Source organism: Anolis sagrei, chromosome 4, assembly GCF_037176765.1.
Source record: "Anolis sagrei isolate rAnoSag1 chromosome 4, rAnoSag1.mat, whole genome shotgun sequence".
NCBI classification, from domain to species: Eukaryota; Metazoa; Chordata; class Lepidosauria; order Squamata; family Dactyloidae; genus Anolis; species Anolis sagrei.
In genome coordinates this window covers 235,719,302-235,739,188 of record NC_090024.1, presented here as the reverse complement: position 1 = coordinate 235,739,188, position 19,887 = coordinate 235,719,302, and the positions used below count along the sequence as shown (strand labels likewise).

The window sequence follows — 19,887 nt, the reverse complement described above, 5'->3', positions numbered from 1 at the left end:
AAGTGGAGAATGTGAAGCAGTATAATGGATTGGTGCATGCCATGAAGGTTCAGGTTCTTATTTTGTTATGAAAAGAACTCTTGGTATATTTTAAAATTAGTATCTTGTAAAGCATGGTTTGAAATACTCCACTCTGCACTTGTCCTTTTTCTTGCATTGTTCTCCATGCACCAGCTTTGTGAGAGGCAATTTCACATGACTTGAATAGTATATCTGAACCTCTGCCGGGGTGGAGGACCTGGAGACTTATGGATCCGGATGGATTCCTGATGGCTCTTGGGGGGGGGGGGGGGGTGTTCTGGCCACTTTGGTAAATGATTCAGCAAGAAGTTTTATTTATTTATTTATTGACACTCCAAGATGTGCTGGACCTCATATGCGGATATCTGAATGTGCACACAAGCAGATTTCTTGTCATCTCTCCTCACTCTGCTTCTGCCTTTATTTTTTCCCCCTTGAACCTTGCTTCCCTTTGAAATCACTTGCCTGCCATGTCGGTACCTAAAGTATACATACAAGCTCTGTTTAATTTTGTAAATAAGAGAACAAAGAAATGGTTGCAGAGAGTTCTCATGAGAATTGCTTTCCAAGTGTGCTTCCATTTGAGCCTATGGCTCCGTTTATTTACAGCCCTCATCAGCTGTTTTGGGATTTTTAAATGCACACATGCACTGGAGCAGTCCACACCAGCATATAGCAACAAAATCATATGTTTTTCTTGACTGCAGGAATATACAGTCATGAGAATATGTGTATTTTTTCAGTTGAAATCAGATTTTAAGCACACCTTTTTAACACATGTTTTTTAGCTGTTAATGCAATCCAGCACACATTTTTGGCAAATATCATCTAGCTACCCCCCACTCTGTATTCCTATTTCTTCCACATTTTAGGACCTGTGTAGAAGGGCCCTGAGTCAAAATGCTATAAATTCTCATTTGCACCTGCTTTGGCAGGTGATGGCTGAGATAACCTTTATGCTTCCCCCGCCCTTCCCATTCCTACCTTTCATCACATTCCCTTCAAAAGGACCTAATCATGCAAAGCCTCAATTTTAACTCTCTGATAAGTAAGCCAGAGTTATCACATAGCCATTTAATTGTATTGGCCAGGTTCCACCATCTGTATCAGCACCAGATTGCTGAGCTATTAGTGCAGAGATCTCAGCACCTTTTTACTGTAATCATAGGTAGCTATTTTCTGCTCGGCCAACATGCACTGGTCTGGGCCTGTGTTTATACTCTTACCACTTCCCAGTAATTGCTTTTGCGTTATCAGCTTGGAAAAGATCGAGTTCTGTGAATTAAGGGTCAGCAGTGCTTTTTCAAAACTAATGCACAATGCAGAAAAGTACATTTCCCCCCTATAAATAATCAGATGCAAATATGAGGATTTGCACAAGTGCATGCAAAACAGCACATGGCCTGCTATTCTCTGAACAGTCCACCCAGAAGATAGGTATAATTTAGGAACTATGATAAAGGGGACAATCTACACTGATTTTCCCTTTTGAGTCACAGGAGCATTAAAATGCAAAGGGCATCTGGATTCCTACTGATTGTCTATTCTGTCACTTGTGCTGAATTTCTTTCTTTCCCCTCTTAGTAATTAAAGTTGTAGTTACTAATCATTGGGGAGGAAAGTTGTGGAGTTGACCTAGATACTCTAAAAGCACCAACTCCTGCCTGATTTTGAAGGCAAAACAGGGTCAACCCTGGTTAATATTTGGATGGGAGATCATCAATGAATATCAGGTGCTGTGGGCTATATTTTAGAGGGAGGAACCGGCACCACCACTGACTATTTTCTGGTTAGTAAAACCTTATAGAATTCACAGGGTTGCCATAAACTAACATGCAGTTTGGAGGAACATAGGCACAGATTTTTTCCGATGCAATACTTATTAGCTTTTCCTTCCAGAGATGTACTTACAGAGGTAGCAAAATGATGCCATTGCAATTAGAACTTTGCTCTTAGTGGAATTTTATTTCATCCCCAAAGCATTTATCATTGCAGAGATTGAATCATTGAACGTCTTCTCCCCACAACTCTTCCGTTTGCTGTGCTCACATTTCCTTTTCCCTCCTTGTTCATTGGATGGCCAAGTTCTCTTTCTAAACATCCCAGCTGAAGTTTTGAGTTAGAAATTACAGGAGTGGAGAAAAATACATTGGGGGGGGGGGGGTTAATCTAGAAGGCAACATCCTCATTTTGCTGTTCCTAAAATTAAACACCTTCAATTATTTCTCCTTCCACACTCTTTCATGAGCATTTTGAGTCCAACCTATCTTTGTGACCACATCTCTTTCTATGGACTGGCATGGGCTTTGAGATTGACATGTGAGGCCCTTCTCTCAGTCCCACCACCATCTCAAGCACGGCTGGTGGGAACAAGACAGAAGGCCTTCTCTGTGGTGGCTCCCTGGCTCTTGAATGCCCTCTCGAAAGAGACTAGATTAGCCTCCATCCTTCAGTCCTTCCGTTCCAACCTAAAAACATGGATGTTCAGACAGGCCTTTGACTATGAGTAGGTTGAATAGCCCCATATTAAGCTGACACTTGGCACCTTATGAATTGATGGCAGTTGGTTTTATCTACTGTTGTTTTAAAATCGTATCATTTTGATTTTATGCTGCATGCGTTGATGGGAATTGTTTTATAATTTTATGTGACTTATTATATACTTTTGTACCATTTTAACCTGTTGTGTGTTATATGTGCACCCTGGAGTGCCTAGTAAGCCTGGCCACCCTGAGTCCCTTTGGGGAGATGATGGTGGGATATAAATAAAGATGATGATGATGATGATGATGATGATGATTATTATTATTATTATGAAGTTCCAACCTCACATGAAATGGAATGGTAAAGATGCTGGGTAAAATCAGAGATTGGTAAAAAGGAAGCACCATAAATTGTTCAGTGACTCCTGACCTGTTTATTACAGTTTGAGGGCCCCATCTGTAAGGTTGATGCTGGAGGCATCTACTGAAGAAACTCTCTTTCCTATTCAAGAATAGAGAGCAAGGAACATAATACTTCTGGGCCAGCACTAGTTTTATAGACATCTTGAAACAAAGTCCTTAAAAAGGCCCAGTCCCTCAACCCCAAAAGTACAATTCTCATCGCAGAGAAAATGACTCCAATTAAGTTTTAAAAATTGAGTTTATGCCACTTAACCTGCTACCCTAATGCAATTCCATTTTCTATAGGTATTGTTTTAATTACCCTACAGAGCAGTGGTTCACAACCTGTGGTCCATGGAACACCAGTGGTCCACAAGAACTAAAATATGGTCTGTGGCCTTGCTGTTACTACACTGTTGCAATGAGAGTGACTGGTCTCATGAAACCCTCTTATAGTGCCAAGGCTTATTAAATATGGTTTTCTGAGCAGATGACAACTACTGGATGGCATATGTTCTGCATCAGAAACTAGAGGTGGTGTTGTCTATCCAATGTCATTTTCTGAATCTGCACTCCAAATAAGCAAACTAAATCTAAAGTTGACCAAAAATTGATTTGTAACCCTTTTGGAACTAATGTTGGAGAGTGGTCTCTGGTCAAAATAAAAGTTGGAAACCACTACTGTACAGAGTACAGTTGACTAATTATTTTCTAAAGGCATTGCTTTAACCGCACAACAGTGCAACAATTGACTAATAACCCAACATGAAACTGTATGATAAATAACAAAGCACATCAATGCAGATCTGGTTATTGGCCATAGCAAATGTGGCTATTTTATTCAATCTAACAAATAGACAAATAAAAACCCCAGAGCATTCAGCATTTTAAAAATATAACATTCCAAGTTGCAGCTGTGCTTTATGTAAATAGAAGTTTACAGCAAACGTGTGGGATGCACTGGTCTGCAGCAGCCATCAAGGGATCAACCCTTCATCTGAAAACAAAAGCAAGATACACTAAAGTTTATACTATGCACAAACACAAAAGGGCAGAGAGTGTTGCAATGGCTGGAATGGGAGCCTCCCTGCCCACATTCCAGAGTTTGCTTTTGGGGCCTGAAATCCAACAGGACCCTTTCAGAGCAAAGTCCCACCCCTAGATTTATGCTGGTCTTTGGGAGTCCAGACACAGCCAGAAGCAACCAGTACAGCAATAGTAGCCCTCCTTGTATCAGGTCTGAAAAGGGCAAGCCCTTCCTGTGATTGGGAGTTGCCTGATTGAAACATTTGCAATTGTATCATAGTCTCAAGATTTCAACTCTCAGAATCCTCCATATAGCTGCAGAATTCTAGGAAATGTGATCCAAAACTATAGAGCTACCTGTTTCTGCTCAGTAGTATACCTGGAAGATCTAGCTTGTAGAAGATTATTGGAAACATAGAATCATAGAGTTGGAAGGACAATCCAGTCCAACCTTTTGCGATGTAGGAATATACAATCCACTCCGGGGAACCACATGGTCGTCCAGACTCTATTTAAAAATCTCCAAAGAAGAAATCTGTGCTACACTCTGAGAACTCTTACCATCAGGATGCTCTTGCTAATGTTTAGGTGGAATCTCTTTTATTTTTGTTTGAATCATTTGCAGCAGAAAACAAACCTGCTCTTCCCTCAATATGACAACCCTTAAAATATTTAAACATGGCTACCAAAAAGCCTCCTAATTATCTCTTCTCCAGGCTTAACAGACCTAGCTCCCTAAGCCACTCCATATAGGGTTTTCAGACCATGTGATTCAGGAGTCCAGAAACTAATGGTGGAACAATGCTAAATTATGGAAGCTGTCAATATGGACATGCTACTTTCACCCTTAATGAGACCACTGGCAATGGGAGACATGAATGTTGTGAGAGCAAGGCAGACTTCCAGGCATTCTTGCTTTTGAAACAAATTAAGAATTGCTCTGTAACATATTGCCAATAATTCAGGTTCTTCTATGTCTGAGCAGAGCATCACCACCTGCTGCTAGGACACACAAATCCTTCCTACCATTTCTGGGTCTTTCTCACCTTTTTATATTTCTTGTACCTTTCATGCTCTGTAGGAGCTTCTGTATAGATGCTACACAATCGTAAACCTTCATGCATCTTCTCTTCTTTTACTAAGGTGCCTCTAGGCTGCCTTGGCTGCTAGAAACACCTTTTATCCAGTGCTGGCTTCCTTGGCTATGAAACATGTTAAACCTCATTTCAAGTTTCAGCCTGTACTGTGAAGAAGCCCTTCAAGATGCTTATCCTTTCTTGGATAGTTCCTTTAAAGCCTAGAGAAGATTTACACACTTTCCAAAATGGAACCACCAATCACTATTGCTATCTTTAGTTAAAAAATCATTGTAGATCATGACCCTGGGCAGCATTCTTCCTTCCTACTTCTTCCATCATGCTGGATATTTCTCCACTGCTAACCCAACTGGAGAACCTCTTGCATAAGTGATAGGCGCTTCCATTCATGCAAAGGGGAGCGAGATGGCTTTCTATTTACACTGATTCTCCAAATATTCCAGAGGAGATCCCTTTTACCCCAGGAGTTGCTTGTGGAAATATCCAGAGGGCTGAAATGGGAGGGAGGCAGCAAGAACTCCTTTTGGCATGAAAGGCACTGGGCACCCTCCAGTTTCTGCCACACTTACCTCTTGTACTTTCTTCAGAGCATCCAGAAGGAAGGCAGTCACCAGCATGGCCAGGTTCTCCGGGTTGACCTCTAGCTCCAGGAAATCCAGGGGCTCCAGTGCTGCCAGGAAGCCCCCTTGAGCCTTGCTTGCCAAGTACCTCTTCCCCTGCTGGGCCTGGAGAAAACCAATCACAAGAACTCAGAAGTACCTCAGGGTCAGTGTAGGCTATGCACAGTTTTGATCAGAGGCTTAGAAGATAATAGCACATTATCTTGGGATCTAAATAATCACTTACTTTGTTCTGTTATTTTAAAAACTCAAAGGAATTCATTAGCATCTTTTTAGACTAATTAGGAAAATAAAAAAATCTCAAGCCCAATCTTTCATGGACTACATCATGGGAAGCATCTTATATCTGGAATGGAAACCCACTGGGTGACTTTGGGCAACTGTTTCTCTCTCAGTGGAAAGCAAGGGCAACTCTTTTTCAAAGAGATATTGACAAATAGAAAAAGAAACTCCAACAACAACCCTAGGATAAGGTTGAGTCAGCTTGGGGTAGTGCTTTCAATGTCAGACTAGGAAGACCAGAATTTGAATCTCACTCAGTCTACTGAGTGGATCTTTTCTCAGACTCAGAGAAAGGCTAGGGTTAACTCCCTTGAACAAATTATACCAGGAAAACTACATGGGTTCACTTTAGAGTTGCCATAAGTCAGAAATGTCTTAAAGGCACACGATGGCAATAACATCAATGCTAACTTTGGAATTATACATTGGTGTCTTCTTGAAGGCACTTAAGAACAACAGCAACAACAATTGTTAGTACTAGAATGCTGTGCTTGCTTCTACCCCAGCAGATGATTTCTTCTTTTAGTTGGAACTATCTGTCTGCTCCAAGAGTGGACAAAGTCCAGCCTTTGATCTATGTCTGGTCCTCCCTAGCCTTTTGAATAAATGTTGAACACCATTTTTCAAATCTGTGGTGGCCTTCTAGTTACTTTTTGTTTAATTTCATTTTCCATTTCAGGTATTCAGTATGGCCAAGGAGGATTCAGGGCCAAAAAAGAGGAATCCAGACTCACTGATATACAGGTTTGGTCTATTCCAATGGGCAGCTGCTCTCAGATGTTTCTCCTTGTCCCAAGGCTTCTACCACACAAAATAATTAATTGTTTTTAAATACTCTCTTATGGTGGATGATCTTTTGGCAAACTGTACCCATGAATTCCATGAATTAACAGTGTGCTTTTTATCAAGCTAAGATTGCTGCCTGTTTTACTAGGATAACTCTGAAAGTACCTTTGCATTTGTGAGAAAGACAACAGAAATAATATACAAGAATGCATTTTTGGTACCTGTTCGGCCTCTTGGTCCTGGAAGGCCTTCCTCATTTGAACCAAGTGAACCTTTTTCTCCCTTGGGTCCAGGGGCACCTGTTAAGTGAGGGGAAGAAATTCCAATGTGTTCTGTCCTATTCCTAACCACCTTCACCCCCCAGAATCACTTTCAAAAGTTCCCATGGAGTGAGCAATCTGAAAAAAAAAATTCTTTAAGAAAGTTAGAACCAATCTAAAATGTTACAGACAAATAAATTGTTTATTTTTTCAAGATGGATCAGAAATATTTACAAGAAACAGTTGGATTATTTGTTCAATTATCCCACCGTCACCACAAAAAAGACAAAGGGAAGGTCTCACTATACCAAGAAAAGTAGCATGCTTTTTTCCTGCTGAACTGATATTCCAATTACAGTTGCAACAAAAGAAGTGTAGGGAAATCTTTGCCACCTCTCTGTTATGTGCTTGAGTCACATATAGACTCTATGAATTAAAGCTTTGATGCTCTCATTTTTTCACTCTGAATCCTTTAGAGCAGGAGTCCTCAAACTAAGGCATGAGGGCTGGATACAGCCCTCCAAGGTCATTTATCCGGCCCTCGCTCAGGGTCAACCTAAGTCTGAAATGACTTGAAAGCACACAACAACAACAACAACAACAACAACAACAACATTCCTATCTCATCAGCCAAAAGCAGGCCCACACTTCCCATTGAAATACTAATAAGTTTATGTTTGTTAAAATTATTCTTCATTTTAATTATTGTATTGTTTTAAAGTGTTTTTGCACTACAAGTAAGATATGTGCACTGTGCATAGGAATTCATTCATGCTTTTTTCAAATTATAATCTGCCCCTCCAACAGTTTGAGGGACTGTGACCTGGCCCTCTGTTTAAAAAATTTGAGGACCCCTGCTCTAGATGATCTAACTGGGGAAAAAACAAAAGATTATGAGATATTTGTGTATTTGTTGCTTTTTCCATTTCAATACTTATTTTGTTTGAAAATTCCAATCTGTGCAAAGTAACATTGTGCACAAAAATTATATGAAAGTCCATGCATTTTCTGCAGCATACATTTTCTTGTCTCAATGTTGCTTTCTGTGCACAGAATACTTGAAGAACAAATTGCATTTTTACAAATAGTCCCCAAATGTGAAAATTCTTGTGATGGTTGACCATTCTTTTGGTAGATTTACTTCAATGTGTTGAGGCATCTCTTCTTTTTAAGGATGAGAACACTTGTGAATATGCTTTGCGACTAAAATGATCAAGGGTCTGGAGAACAAGCCCTATGAGGAGCGGCTTAGGGAACTGGGCATGTTTAGCCTGAAGAAGAGAAGGCTGAGAGGAGATATGATAGCCATGTATAAATATGGGAGAGGAAGCCACAGGGAGGAGGGAGCAAGCTTGTTTTCTGCTTCCTTGGAGACTAGGACGCGGAACAATGGCTTCAAACTACAAGAGAGGAGATTCCATCTGAACATTAGGAAGAACTTCCTGACTGTGAGAGCCGTTCAGCAGTGGAACTCTCTGCCCTGGAGTGTGGTGGAGGCTCCTTCTTTGGAAGCTTTTAAGCAGAGGCTGGATGGCCATCTGTCAGGGGTGATTTGAATGCAATATTCCTGCTTCTTGGCAGGGGGTTGGACTGGATGGCCCATGAGGTCTCTTCCAACTCTTTGATTCTATGATTCTGTGATTCTATGATTCTATCTCTAGTAAAATCAGAAGACAAACCACTCAGCCCAAAACAACCCTGGACCTACATAGTATAATATCCCACCGCTGATGCATGTCAGCTTGTTAGCCATGCTTCAGCTTTTCAATCCTTCTCAGCAGCATGCCAAATTAACCGTGTGTGTTTCATTCCCTCCAGCACCACCTGCAACATTTTACAATTATCTTTGTTAATGACAACCCCAAACACCTCTAGTCCACCTCCTCGGTTTAATTGAGAAGTGTTGGGTTTCCATTTCTTCTCAGCTAGGTATCTTATTCAAAGCAGAGCAATTTCCCAGATCAACAAAGGCTTATTAAATTCTCAGCTAATGGGCTCCCTACCTAGTTTCACATCTTCTGTAAGACCATGAAATGGCAACTATAGAACTTATCTCCATGCCATGATCCCACTCCAAAGTCAGCCCTAGACATTTCCTACACAGCCATGGATATAATCACTTGTTCCTGTAAGCAATTTCAGGAGCTTCTCAAATATCTGAGTGGACATAGGGGAGAAAAACACACAACTATGTAGATTCTGGTAGGGGTACAAATCCACTTTCTGAGGCTTGCCAATTAACTCACTCACTCAGACACTTGGGTAGAAGCAAAAGCAAAGCCATTGCTAAAGGAGGAAGGCGAGATAGCTGTCCTTGCTGTCTCGGGTAGCTTTTGCTCTCTCCCTCCGCCCCCATGCAGAACCAACTCCCTTCAGCTCTAATGATAATACAGCTTGTTCTGTTCTGAAGCAGTGTCTAAAGAGGGGTCCTTGAACAGATGGAGGCTTAATCCTTGCATTAAAACCAAAGGAGCTGCCAGAATGACTCGGCATTTGCAGTGAAACAAAGAGTTGCGGTAATGCCGCCTCCTCACAAAACAGGACAGCTTTTAGCTCTGGGCCAAGAGGGCAGGGAGATAAGCCATTTCTCTCTCTCTAAACCTCAGAAGAGAGCCAGTCCAAAAATAAAACTAGCCGGTATGTGTGTGCCTGCTGCGGTGTCTGATAAGCTTCTTCTCACGTCATTCTTTCCTAGGTTGGAAAAACTATCAGCCAAGAATACTACCATCTTTGCATCGGCCTGAGAGAATCACACCATTCGATGCTTCCTGGCCCAGGGGGGCAAGGGTTCGACCCCACTGCTCATCTCAGCCTCCAAAATGGATACGTTGTTAAGGAAGGTGTCATTACGGTAGAAATATAGGAAGTTGCCTTACACTGAGCCAAACCAAGAGTCTATCTAACTCAGAATGGGGATAAGCATTAAAAAAATTACATGAGACTAATGGATTTTGGGAGATACAGTCCAAAAGAGGAACTTTCCCCCAAACTCTGAGTATTATCCAAGAGCAGTAAATTGTAGGGAACCAGAAACCATTTCTTCAGCACCCTGCATGGATTTCACTATCTATACAGTCCAAAATACCTTTTTCCCCTGTACAATCCCTCCCCAAAGACATCACATCATTTCTTGTCACCATTCAGAGGATAAACTATATGGAAAAATAAAAGTATTTGAGAGCAGTACTGCCTTATGGTATCCTTTGTGGTGAGGTGGTATTTTTGCATATTTTCGCAGGTTTGGAGGACTTTTCTTATGGTTTGGGGCAGAAACGTAAAATTCATGAATCTTCTGCAAACCACTGGTTGTGCTGTGCCCACCTCTTATCTATATCAACTATTATAGTTTTCCCAGGATTTTAGATAATTATCTTTTCCAGTTCTAAGTGGAGATGCTGGGGAATGAACCTGGGGCATTTCAGATACAGGTTGAGCATCAATTATCCAAAATTGAAATCCAAATTGTTTTGGAATTTGGATTTGCATTTATGTATATACTGAGGTATCTTGATGATGGAACCCAAGTCTAAACAGGAAACCCATCTGTGTTTCATATACACCCTGTGCATATAGTGTGAAGGTAATTTATACAATGTTTCTCAATAGTTTTGTTGCATGAAATAAAGCTTGTGTCTCTGAAATTTCAGATAAGAGATACTCAAATTGAAGGAATTTCCTGCTTGATATATAAGGCCCTTAAATGTCATGCTAACCAATTCAACTTTATTACAACTGCTGATCTTCAAAATGACAAACAGCTACTGGCTATATCTTGATTGGGGAAACAGCAATTCCCTCCATTACATTAATTTTAATGGATTGACCTAGTTTCTACTTCCCAGACCTGACTGCAGACCTGGGCACCAGTTGTAGTCAGAAATGCATACATTTTCCAACCTGGAATTGAATACTGCCAAAGTAAAATATGATTGTCGACTGCTGGACATTTGAAAAACACACAAAGGAATCCATACAATTCTAAAATGAACACACATGCTTAAGTCAAGGAAAGTTCAGAAATACTAAACTGTGTTTATCTATTGACAGCTTGGTGCAAGGTATAAGATTTAAGAAAGCATTTGACAGATTAGAGAGATGGGCCAAAAGTACACCCTTCCCATAGACATCAGGCTAGCCCCCTCCCTGTTGATTTTCTGCAGGAAGCTGAAGACCTGGTTGTTTAAGAAGGCTTTTGAATAGAAGTGCAATGACTGGTAACCTGACCATAGGAATGGAATAACGGAATGGTATCGGATTGTGAACTTGACGATGAGACGACTCAGAATGGTATTGTAGTAAGGTTGATGTTTTGATGAGATGTTTTGATAATTATGTATTGTGGATTATTTTATTTGATGTTGTACCTTGCACCTGTTTTTCTATGTTGTACACCGCAATGAGTCGCCAGTAGGCTGAGAATTGCGGTATATAAGTGTAGTAAATAAATAAATAAATAAGTAAGTAACAAAATGAAGTTCAACGGGGACAAATGCAAGATACTCCACTTAGGCAGGAAAAACGAAATGCAGAATACAGAATGGGAGATGCCTGGCTTGAGAGCAGGACATGTGAAAAAGATCTTGGAGTCCTCGTGGACAACAAGTTAAACATGAGCCAACAATGTGATGTGGTGGCAAAAAAAGCCAATGGGATTTTGGCCTGCATCAATAGGAGCATAGTGTCTAGATCTAGGGAAGTAATGCTACCCCTCTATTCCACTTTGGTTAGACCACATCTGGAATGTGTCCAATCCTGGGCACCACAATTCAAGAGAGATATTGACAAGCTGGAATGTGTCCAGAGGAGGGCGGCCAAAATGATCAAGGGTCTGGAGAACAAGCCCTATGAGGAGTGGCTTAAGGAGCTGGGCATGTTTAGCCTGAAGAAGAGAAGGCTGAGAGGAGATATGATAGCCATGTATAAATATGTGAGAGGAAGCCACAGGGAGGAGGGAGCAAGCTTGTTTTCTGCTTCCCTGGAGACAAGGACGCGGAGCAATGGCTTCAAACTACAAGAAAGGAGATTCCATCTGAACATGAGGAAGAACTTCCTGACTGTGAGAGCCATTCAGCAGTGGAACTCTCTGCCCCGGAGTGTGGTAGAGGCTCCTTCTTTGGAAACTTTTAAACAGAGGCTGGATGGCCATCTGTCAGGGGTGATTTGAATGCAATATTCCTGCTTCTTGGCAGAATGGGGTTGGACTGGATGGCCCATGAGATCTCTTCCAACTCTGTGATTCTATGATTCTATGATTCTATGAAGTGGATGTTTGAGATCTTCGGTGAGTTCAGGTTTTGCAGATCTATATATCCAAGATTTGTTGCAGGAATTTCTGCTATTTGTCTTTGGTTAAGGAAAAGTCAAGTTCAAGTTGGTGAAAATTAAGAGAGAATGGAGAGGAAGTGCAGCTAGAGCCCATTATTTTCAACTCAACTGTCAGAAATCTCATGCAGAACAGAAAGGAAAGAATGGCGCCACTTTTGAGACACTGCAACAAGTCCATCAGAGGTTCCCAGGGAGCCAACCACACAATACTGCTGTGTCACTTCATGACAGCACAACCCAGCGTGCCTGGAATGAAGAACTTATGCAAAGTGGATAAGATGGGTAGTTGATGGTGTGCCCTGTTGATTAAAATTGCAGAGCCTAATTTTGATTATCATCTTTATTTACCCGTACACTTAATGAAAGATTGGATGTTGGTGATTGCTTGCCTCTTCGGTACTTTGCCCTGCTCTCAATTCTGTTACAGTTTGCTTCAGCTTCCCACTTTATGGAAGAATGGATACAAGGCTTACAAATTAGTGATAGAATTTTAATTGTGAGGGCTACTGGTATGAGAAACTATATTTCCCAGAGGCTATCCATAAAGGCCATTAATGCCCATTGTGTGACCCTTAGTAAGGAATGTTTTCTCATCCTCAGGAGAAGGAAAGGGCAAAACATCTTTGAACAAAACTTACCAGGAAAGCTTTGCAATATGTTTGATTTAGTGTTGCCATAATTTAGAAATGACTCTGAAGTCGCACAAAAATACATAGTAAGTTCTTACATCCTGATGCACTGGAAAAATCACATTTGGATTTCTATCATTATTGCTGTCACAGGCTGGAATTGTTATTTTATTGAAGATGTTGGCATATCTAATGGATGTTTGAGTCCAAAACACAACTTTCAGCTGTTTCTGCCAGTATGTGTATTGGGAGGAGGTTTGGGAGCTGCATGGATGAGAGTGGATTTGGAGAGGAAGTCTTCTTCAGATAGCTATTAATATTCAAGATGGGAAAGAATACAGAGGTTGTAAGATACAAGTATAATATACCCACAGATGTGAACATTTTTTATCTTGAAAGCACAAGTCTTGATCATATGCAGTGATATCACTAGGCTGCAGCAGCTCATGATGTTACCCGCATGGACCTCCTCCTACCTGACTAATGTTACTTGTAAATTTCAATTCCTGTATATAACTGAATGCAGTGACAAAAACCAGTGATCGTAAAAAAACCCAGAAATGTCAAAAACCAATGGTGCCCGCTTGTAGTGCATGGAGACAAAACCACATGATTGCAAGTGTTATTGTAATTGGATAATAATGACAGCTCTGATTGGAGTGCATGCAAATTAGAAGGTTCAAACCTAACTCAGCATAGAGTTACCTTTGTACATATATTGATACAATTCCTATAAGGTGGCCTTATTTAAAATGTGTTTGTGGTTAGAATTAATTACAGGGTATTATGCAGGTAAAGGTTTTCCCCTGACATTAAGTCCAGTCATGTCTGACTCGGGGGGTTGGTGCTCATCTCAGTTTCTAAGCCGAGGAGCCAGCATTGTCCATAGACACCTCCAAGGTCATGTGGCTGGCATGACTGTATGGAGCGCCATTACCTTTCCACTGGAGCGGTACCTATTGATCTACTCACATTTGCATGTTTTCGAACTGCTAGGTTGGCAGAAGCTGGGGGTAACAGCAGGAGCTCATGCTGCTCCCTGGATTTAAACCTGCGACCTTATGGTCCGCAAGTTCAGCAGCTCAGCGCTTTAACCCACTGCACCACCGGGGCACTCCGTACAGAGAATTACATTAAAAATAACCAATTAGTAAATTACTCAAACACTATGCAAAAATGTTGCTTTGGTATCACCCTAGCTGATGATGTTACCCAATATAGTCTTAACCTCCTGCACCTCCTAGTGACATCAACAATTGCATGTATACTGAATTTTCCTGTACAGTTCCAAAGATTTGTATGGAATAGAAGAGAGCTCTTCATTTTATCATATTTGGAAGCAGGAAGAGATAACAGTATGAGGTGAAGGTGGGCTGCAAATGGATCTCAGGCTCTCCTGAGGTCATTGTTTTTGGTCCGAAATGCTCTCTAGAAGGTGTATTCTTACCATGATCTCCCCCAGGCCATTTGAGGCCTCTACATAAAACAGATTATGTACAATAGCCACTCCCTGTGGCTCAGAAAATGACTATTCGGAACCGAAAATACCCTGAGGACATTTGAAAGAAGATTTGATGTGTTGGTGAGGGCGGGCACCAAGATGTATCCTCTTAGCCTCCCATTGTTGCCCAACCATAGTACAAGGACCTCTTCATACCTCTTTCTCCTGGATATCCGTCTCTGCCAGGCTGCCCAGGCATCCCCACTTCTCCTCTTTCTCCTTTCATGCCAGGAGGCCCAGGAAGGCCAGGAGGACCAGGCTCCCCAGGTTTTATCTTATCTTCCCAAATGGGAACAGGTTTCTGGGAATGTTCATGGATGAATGAATCAAACTTTAACACATGAGCTGTAGCAGTAAAAAAAAATAAAGGAAAGGAAATGTGTTATAGAGTTATTCCACTCAATTCCATTCTTTCCCATGCATTCCTGGAGTTCTTCATATAACAGACTTTAAAAAAAAATACTGATTGGCTTCTTGTTAATCAAGCACAATGGTATGGGTTGGACCCTTTCTTTTGTATACCCACTCCTGGATGAACTTAGACCATCATGACTGTTTTCTCTTGTTATTGCTACCACCCACAAAATGACCAAAGGCTTCCCAAATTCCCTTTTTTTTCACCTGAACTTTAGCCATTTCTGGGTTGTTGTAGGTTTTTTTGTGCTATATGGCCATGGTCTAGAGGCATTCTCTCCTGACGTTTCACCTGCATCTATGGCAAGCATCTTCAGAGGTAGTGAGGTCTGTTGGAACTAGGAAAATGGGTTTATATATCTGTGCAATGACCAGGGTGGGACAAAGGACTTTTGTTGAGAAGTGATTAGCTGTCCCTACTTGTTTCCTCTCTGTTGTTTTGCTGTTGTAATTTTAGAGATTTTTAATATTGGTAGCCACCATGTCAGACTACACAGAGAAGCCATTGAAATCCACAAACATGTGGACAATTTCAACAGAAAGGAGGAAACCATGAAAATGAACAAAATCTGGCTACCAGTATAAAAAAAAAACTCTAAAATTACAACAGCAAAACAACAGAGAGGAAACAATCAGGGACAGCTAATCACCTCTCAACAAAAGTTTGCTCTAGGCACTGTCAGGCCATTATATGCTAATCAAGGTGGTCAGTTGAAACATTCATACCTAGCTCCAGCAGACAAGAGTCCTTTGTCCCACTCCGGTCATTCCACAGATATATAAACCCCTTTTTCCTAGTTCCAACAGACCTCACTACCTCTGAGGATGCTTGCTATAGATGCAGGCGAAACATCAGGAGATAATGCCTCTAGACCATGGCCATATAGCCCGAAAAAACCTACAACAACCCAGTGATTCCAGCCATGAAAGCCTTCGACAATACATTTAGCCATTTCCTAATTCTCTGAACTCTGTTCATTTCCTGGTTAGTGCAGGGCAGGGGAAGCAGCAGATCTCCCCCCAGCAATATTTCTAAAGGTTGACACAGAACAATGAAAATCATTGGAAGGGACCTAGATATCAGTCTGAAGTGCCAGCTAAAAAAAGCTAATGCGGTTTTAAGCTGCAACAACAGAAGTATTGTGTCTAATTCAAGAAAAGTAATTGTACCATTCTATTCTGCTTTGGTGAGATCTCACCATGAATAATGCTGTATCCAGTTCTGGGCATGACAAAACAAGGATATTGACAAACTGGAACTTGCCTAGAGGAGGGTGACCAAAATGCTAAACAGTCTGGAAAACCATGCATTTGAGGAGCAGTTGAGGAGCTGGCTATGTTTAGCTTTGAGATGAGAAAGTTATGAGATGACATGATGGCCATAATTACGTATTTGAAAGGATGTCATATTGGAAATGGAGCAATTTTGCTTTCTGCTGTTCCAAAGACTTAGGACACAGAGCAGTGGATTTAAATTACAGGAGAAGAAATTCCACTTAAACATTAGGAAGAACTTCCTAATGGTAAGACAGTAAAATATGCTACTTTGGAGTCTGGTGGTGTCTTGTCTGGAGGTTTTTAAACAGAGGCTGGGTGGCCATCTGTCAAGAATGCTTTGATTGTGTTTTCCTGTATGGACGGATTGCCCTTAGGTTCTCTTCCAACTCTATGATTCTATGAATTCCTTTGTAGGTCAGAAATACTCAGAGGCAGCCCTAGGTAATTTTCAACGGTAAGGAAACAGTATTCTCATAGAATCATAGAATCAAAGAGTTGGAAGAGACCTCGTGGGCCATCCAGTCCAACGCCCTGCCAAGAAGCAGGAATATTGCATTCAAATCACCCCTGACAGATGGCCATCCAGCCTCTGCTTAAAAGCTTCCAAAGAAGGAGCCTCCACCACACTCCGGGGCAGAGTTCCACTGCCGAATTTTGCGCCCCCCCCCCCCCAACTAATCACTGATATATATTTTCTATTTGTCGTAGGAGTTCTGTGTGCCATATTTGGTTCAATTCCATCATTGGTGGAGTTCAGAATGCTCTTTGATTGTAGGTGAACTATACATCCCAGTAACTACAACTTGCATATGTCAAGGTCTATTTTCCCCCAAGAGCGCCTCAAAAGCTCCCCTGGGCAAAATCAACTATACTGCAAATACTTATTTTACATAATGGGTTGAGCCACCCCTGGAAATACTTATTGTTTCATATTCTTGCATTAAAGTTTATATGTGCTTCCAAGCATAAATATAAAATCGGGGGCTTTGGGGTTGGAGGAGTGCATATCAGTTGTGAAACACTTGAGAAGTGCTGCTGTAGGTAGCATGATGGAAAATACCCCAGGAAGAAATGCACTGGAGTGGCAAATAACATGTTGATATACTGAAATTAATCAAACTGCCAGAAACTGAGTACTGAACATGTTATTAAAACCTAACTCCGTAACAAAATGAATCATACATGCATTTTCCCAGTCACATTGTTGGAAACGTTACTTTTGGGGGGGTTACAGACCCCAGAATACCCCAGCCAGACTATTTCTGGAAATTGAAGTCCAAAAAGAAGCTGAAGTGTTTGCAGGAAAGCCAGTTACAGTACAAAGCAAGCTGGTTGTTCAGTTTGATTGAGAGGTTTGTACTCACACTGGATCAGACGCTCACAAGCCTGATTAACTAGATGATAGATTGTCGACAAGGACTGCGCTTCGCCCTGAGGGGGGGAAAGGAGAAAAGAAAATTGTGCTAAACACTCGACACATGTAGTCCCAGAGACAGAAACAAACTCTTCATGTCAATTATTGCATTATGAAGGAGAAGGCCTACAGGCCAGCATATGTTCTGTAATTTACTCATTAGGGTTTCAGCAAGCAACAAATGTTCTTGGGTGGAAGAATGAAGAAAAGGTTATAGATGAGATCCCACAACACACTTAGGTGGTGCACATTTGCACACAGGTACTGAAGTGTGAGAGCCAGTGTGATTCTGTAGTTTGAATGTTGGGTTATGATTCTGGAGACTAGGGGTTGAATTGCTTGGACACAGAAACCCATTGCTTGGACATAGGAATCTACTGGGCAAGTTACATACTCTCACTGCAGAAAACCCTGTGAATGGTTTGTCTTAAGGAACCATATTTCAGAAATGACCACCATCATCATCATCATGAACAACAATAACAACAGCAACTGACGTGATGCTTGCATAACCTCCAACTTTCTGTCAAATACTTGTATTACAGAACCAAATGTATGTGCGGATCTGCAAACTTGCATGTTTACTGTTCCAAATGTATGTGCAGATCTGCAAACTTGCATATTTACTGTTTTTATTTTATTTATTTGGGGTTCTTTTACCCCGCCCTTCTCACCCCGAAGGGGACTCAGGGCGGCTTACAGAAACAAGGCACAATTTGATGCCTGCATCATAAACAATCATACACAAAATTACAACAATTCACAGTTGACATGCATGCATTATAACCATAAAATCAATAAAATCATTAAAACCAAATACAAACCCAGTTTCTCCTCTTACATGGTCAGCGTTTGTTAACACCTAGATCTAGTTTTTCGTTCCATTCATCCATCCTGCTGGTCTTACTTGCCTGATTGTCTGATTTAATTGCCAGAGTGCCCAAAGGCCTGGTCCCATAACCAAGTTTTCACCCTCCTCCTGAAGGCGAGGAGGGATGATGATGCCCTAATCTCCCCCAGAAGTGAGTTCCGTAGTGCAAGGGAGAATGTGCTACAACTATCATCCCAGCATCCCAGCAAGGAGAAATTGTACACTTCATCCAAGAGTTGGCAACTGCCCTTGTGATGATTGCACTTGTAGATTTCCATTTACAGAACTGGGAACAGAATGTGGACCTAATGTTGTGAGCAAAAAACTACAACCATATTAATAAAGATACCAGTAAACACCAAAAGGATTTCAGTGTATGAGTCCTGCTTTTGACTAGCACCAAGTCAATGTATTGTTGAAGACTTTCATGACTGGAATCATTGGGTTGCTGTAGGTTTTTTGGGTTGTATGGCCATGTTCTAGAAGCATTCTCCCCTGATGCTTTACCTGCATCTATGGCAGTCATCATCAGAGGTTGTGAGGTCTGTTGGAAACTAGGAAAATTGGGTTTATATATCTGTGGGAAATCCAGGGTGGGAGAAAGAACTGTCTGTTGGAGCTAGGTGAATGTTTCAATTGGCCACCTTGATTAGCATGTGATGGCCTGACAGTTTTAGATGTGTTCCTGCCTGTAGGAATCCTTTGTTGAGAGGTGATTAGCTGTTCCTGATTGTTTCTTGTCTGGAGTTCATGGGAAGTGAGTTTTCTGAGCTGTATGGCCATGTTTCAGAAGCATTCTCTCCTGATGTTTCACCCACATCTATGGCAGGCATTCTCAGAGGTTGTGAGGTACCCCAGGAAGTGCTTCAAGGTTGGTATGGTGGCTATAGTATTTACTGAAAGCAGATCAAAACTGAACCTAGGAACTGCAGTATCCATAGCTAGGCAGCCTCTTGAAAATGCAGAATGTTTTCTCAACCATTCCACCTAGATCTACTGATGGAAATATCCATGTCCATTTGGGTTCAGTGCTGGAACATGGTAGGGCACTAGTAATGAGAACAAAGGGATGAAAAGCAAGTATTCCCATGAAAATTATTTATTTATTTACTATGTGCTTTGCTTTCCCAAGTAGTAATCTTTTACTTTCTGCCCAGCTGTGTTTCAGCATTCTTTAAAATGCTTAAGTGCTAGTGGTATCCTGACAAGTGCACCACATTTTCCAGTTCTAGTTCTGAGCACTGCATGGGATCTCGCAGGCATGGTAAACTTCAGTCCTTCAGGTGTTTTGGACTTCAACTCCCACAATTCCTACCGGCTGTTAGGAATTGTGTGAGTTGAAGTCCAAAACATCTGGAGGACTGAAGTTTACCATGCTTGGAATATACTCTGATTAGCTAGAAAACCATACAGATCTTGCCTAGTATTTGCCCATTGCAGCACTTTACCTGGCATGTTATGGACTTTTTGGTGAGTTT

At 41.3% G+C, this 19,887-nt stretch overlaps 1 protein-coding gene across 1 annotated transcript in view; it reads right to left on the bottom strand.

Annotated features, from left to right (window-relative positions):
* Positions 1–3,729: 3,729 nt before the first annotated feature.
* Positions 3,730–19,887, bottom strand: part of COL20A1 (collagen type XX alpha 1 chain) — a 184,717-nt gene continuing 168,559 nt past the window's right edge. Inside the window, exons 36-40 of the mRNA XM_067468230.1 lie at positions 17,489–17,555; positions 14,589–14,777; positions 6,939–7,016; positions 5,599–5,754; positions 3,730–3,903 (exon numbers count right to left, since the gene is read on the bottom strand). Of these exons, the coding sequence (XP_067324331.1) occupies positions 3,884–3,903; positions 5,599–5,754; positions 6,939–7,016; positions 14,589–14,777; positions 17,489–17,555 (510 nt within the window). The 3' untranslated portion in view covers positions 3,730–3,883. The remainder of the gene's footprint in view (positions 3,904–5,598; positions 5,755–6,938; positions 7,017–14,588; positions 14,778–17,488; positions 17,556–19,887) is intronic.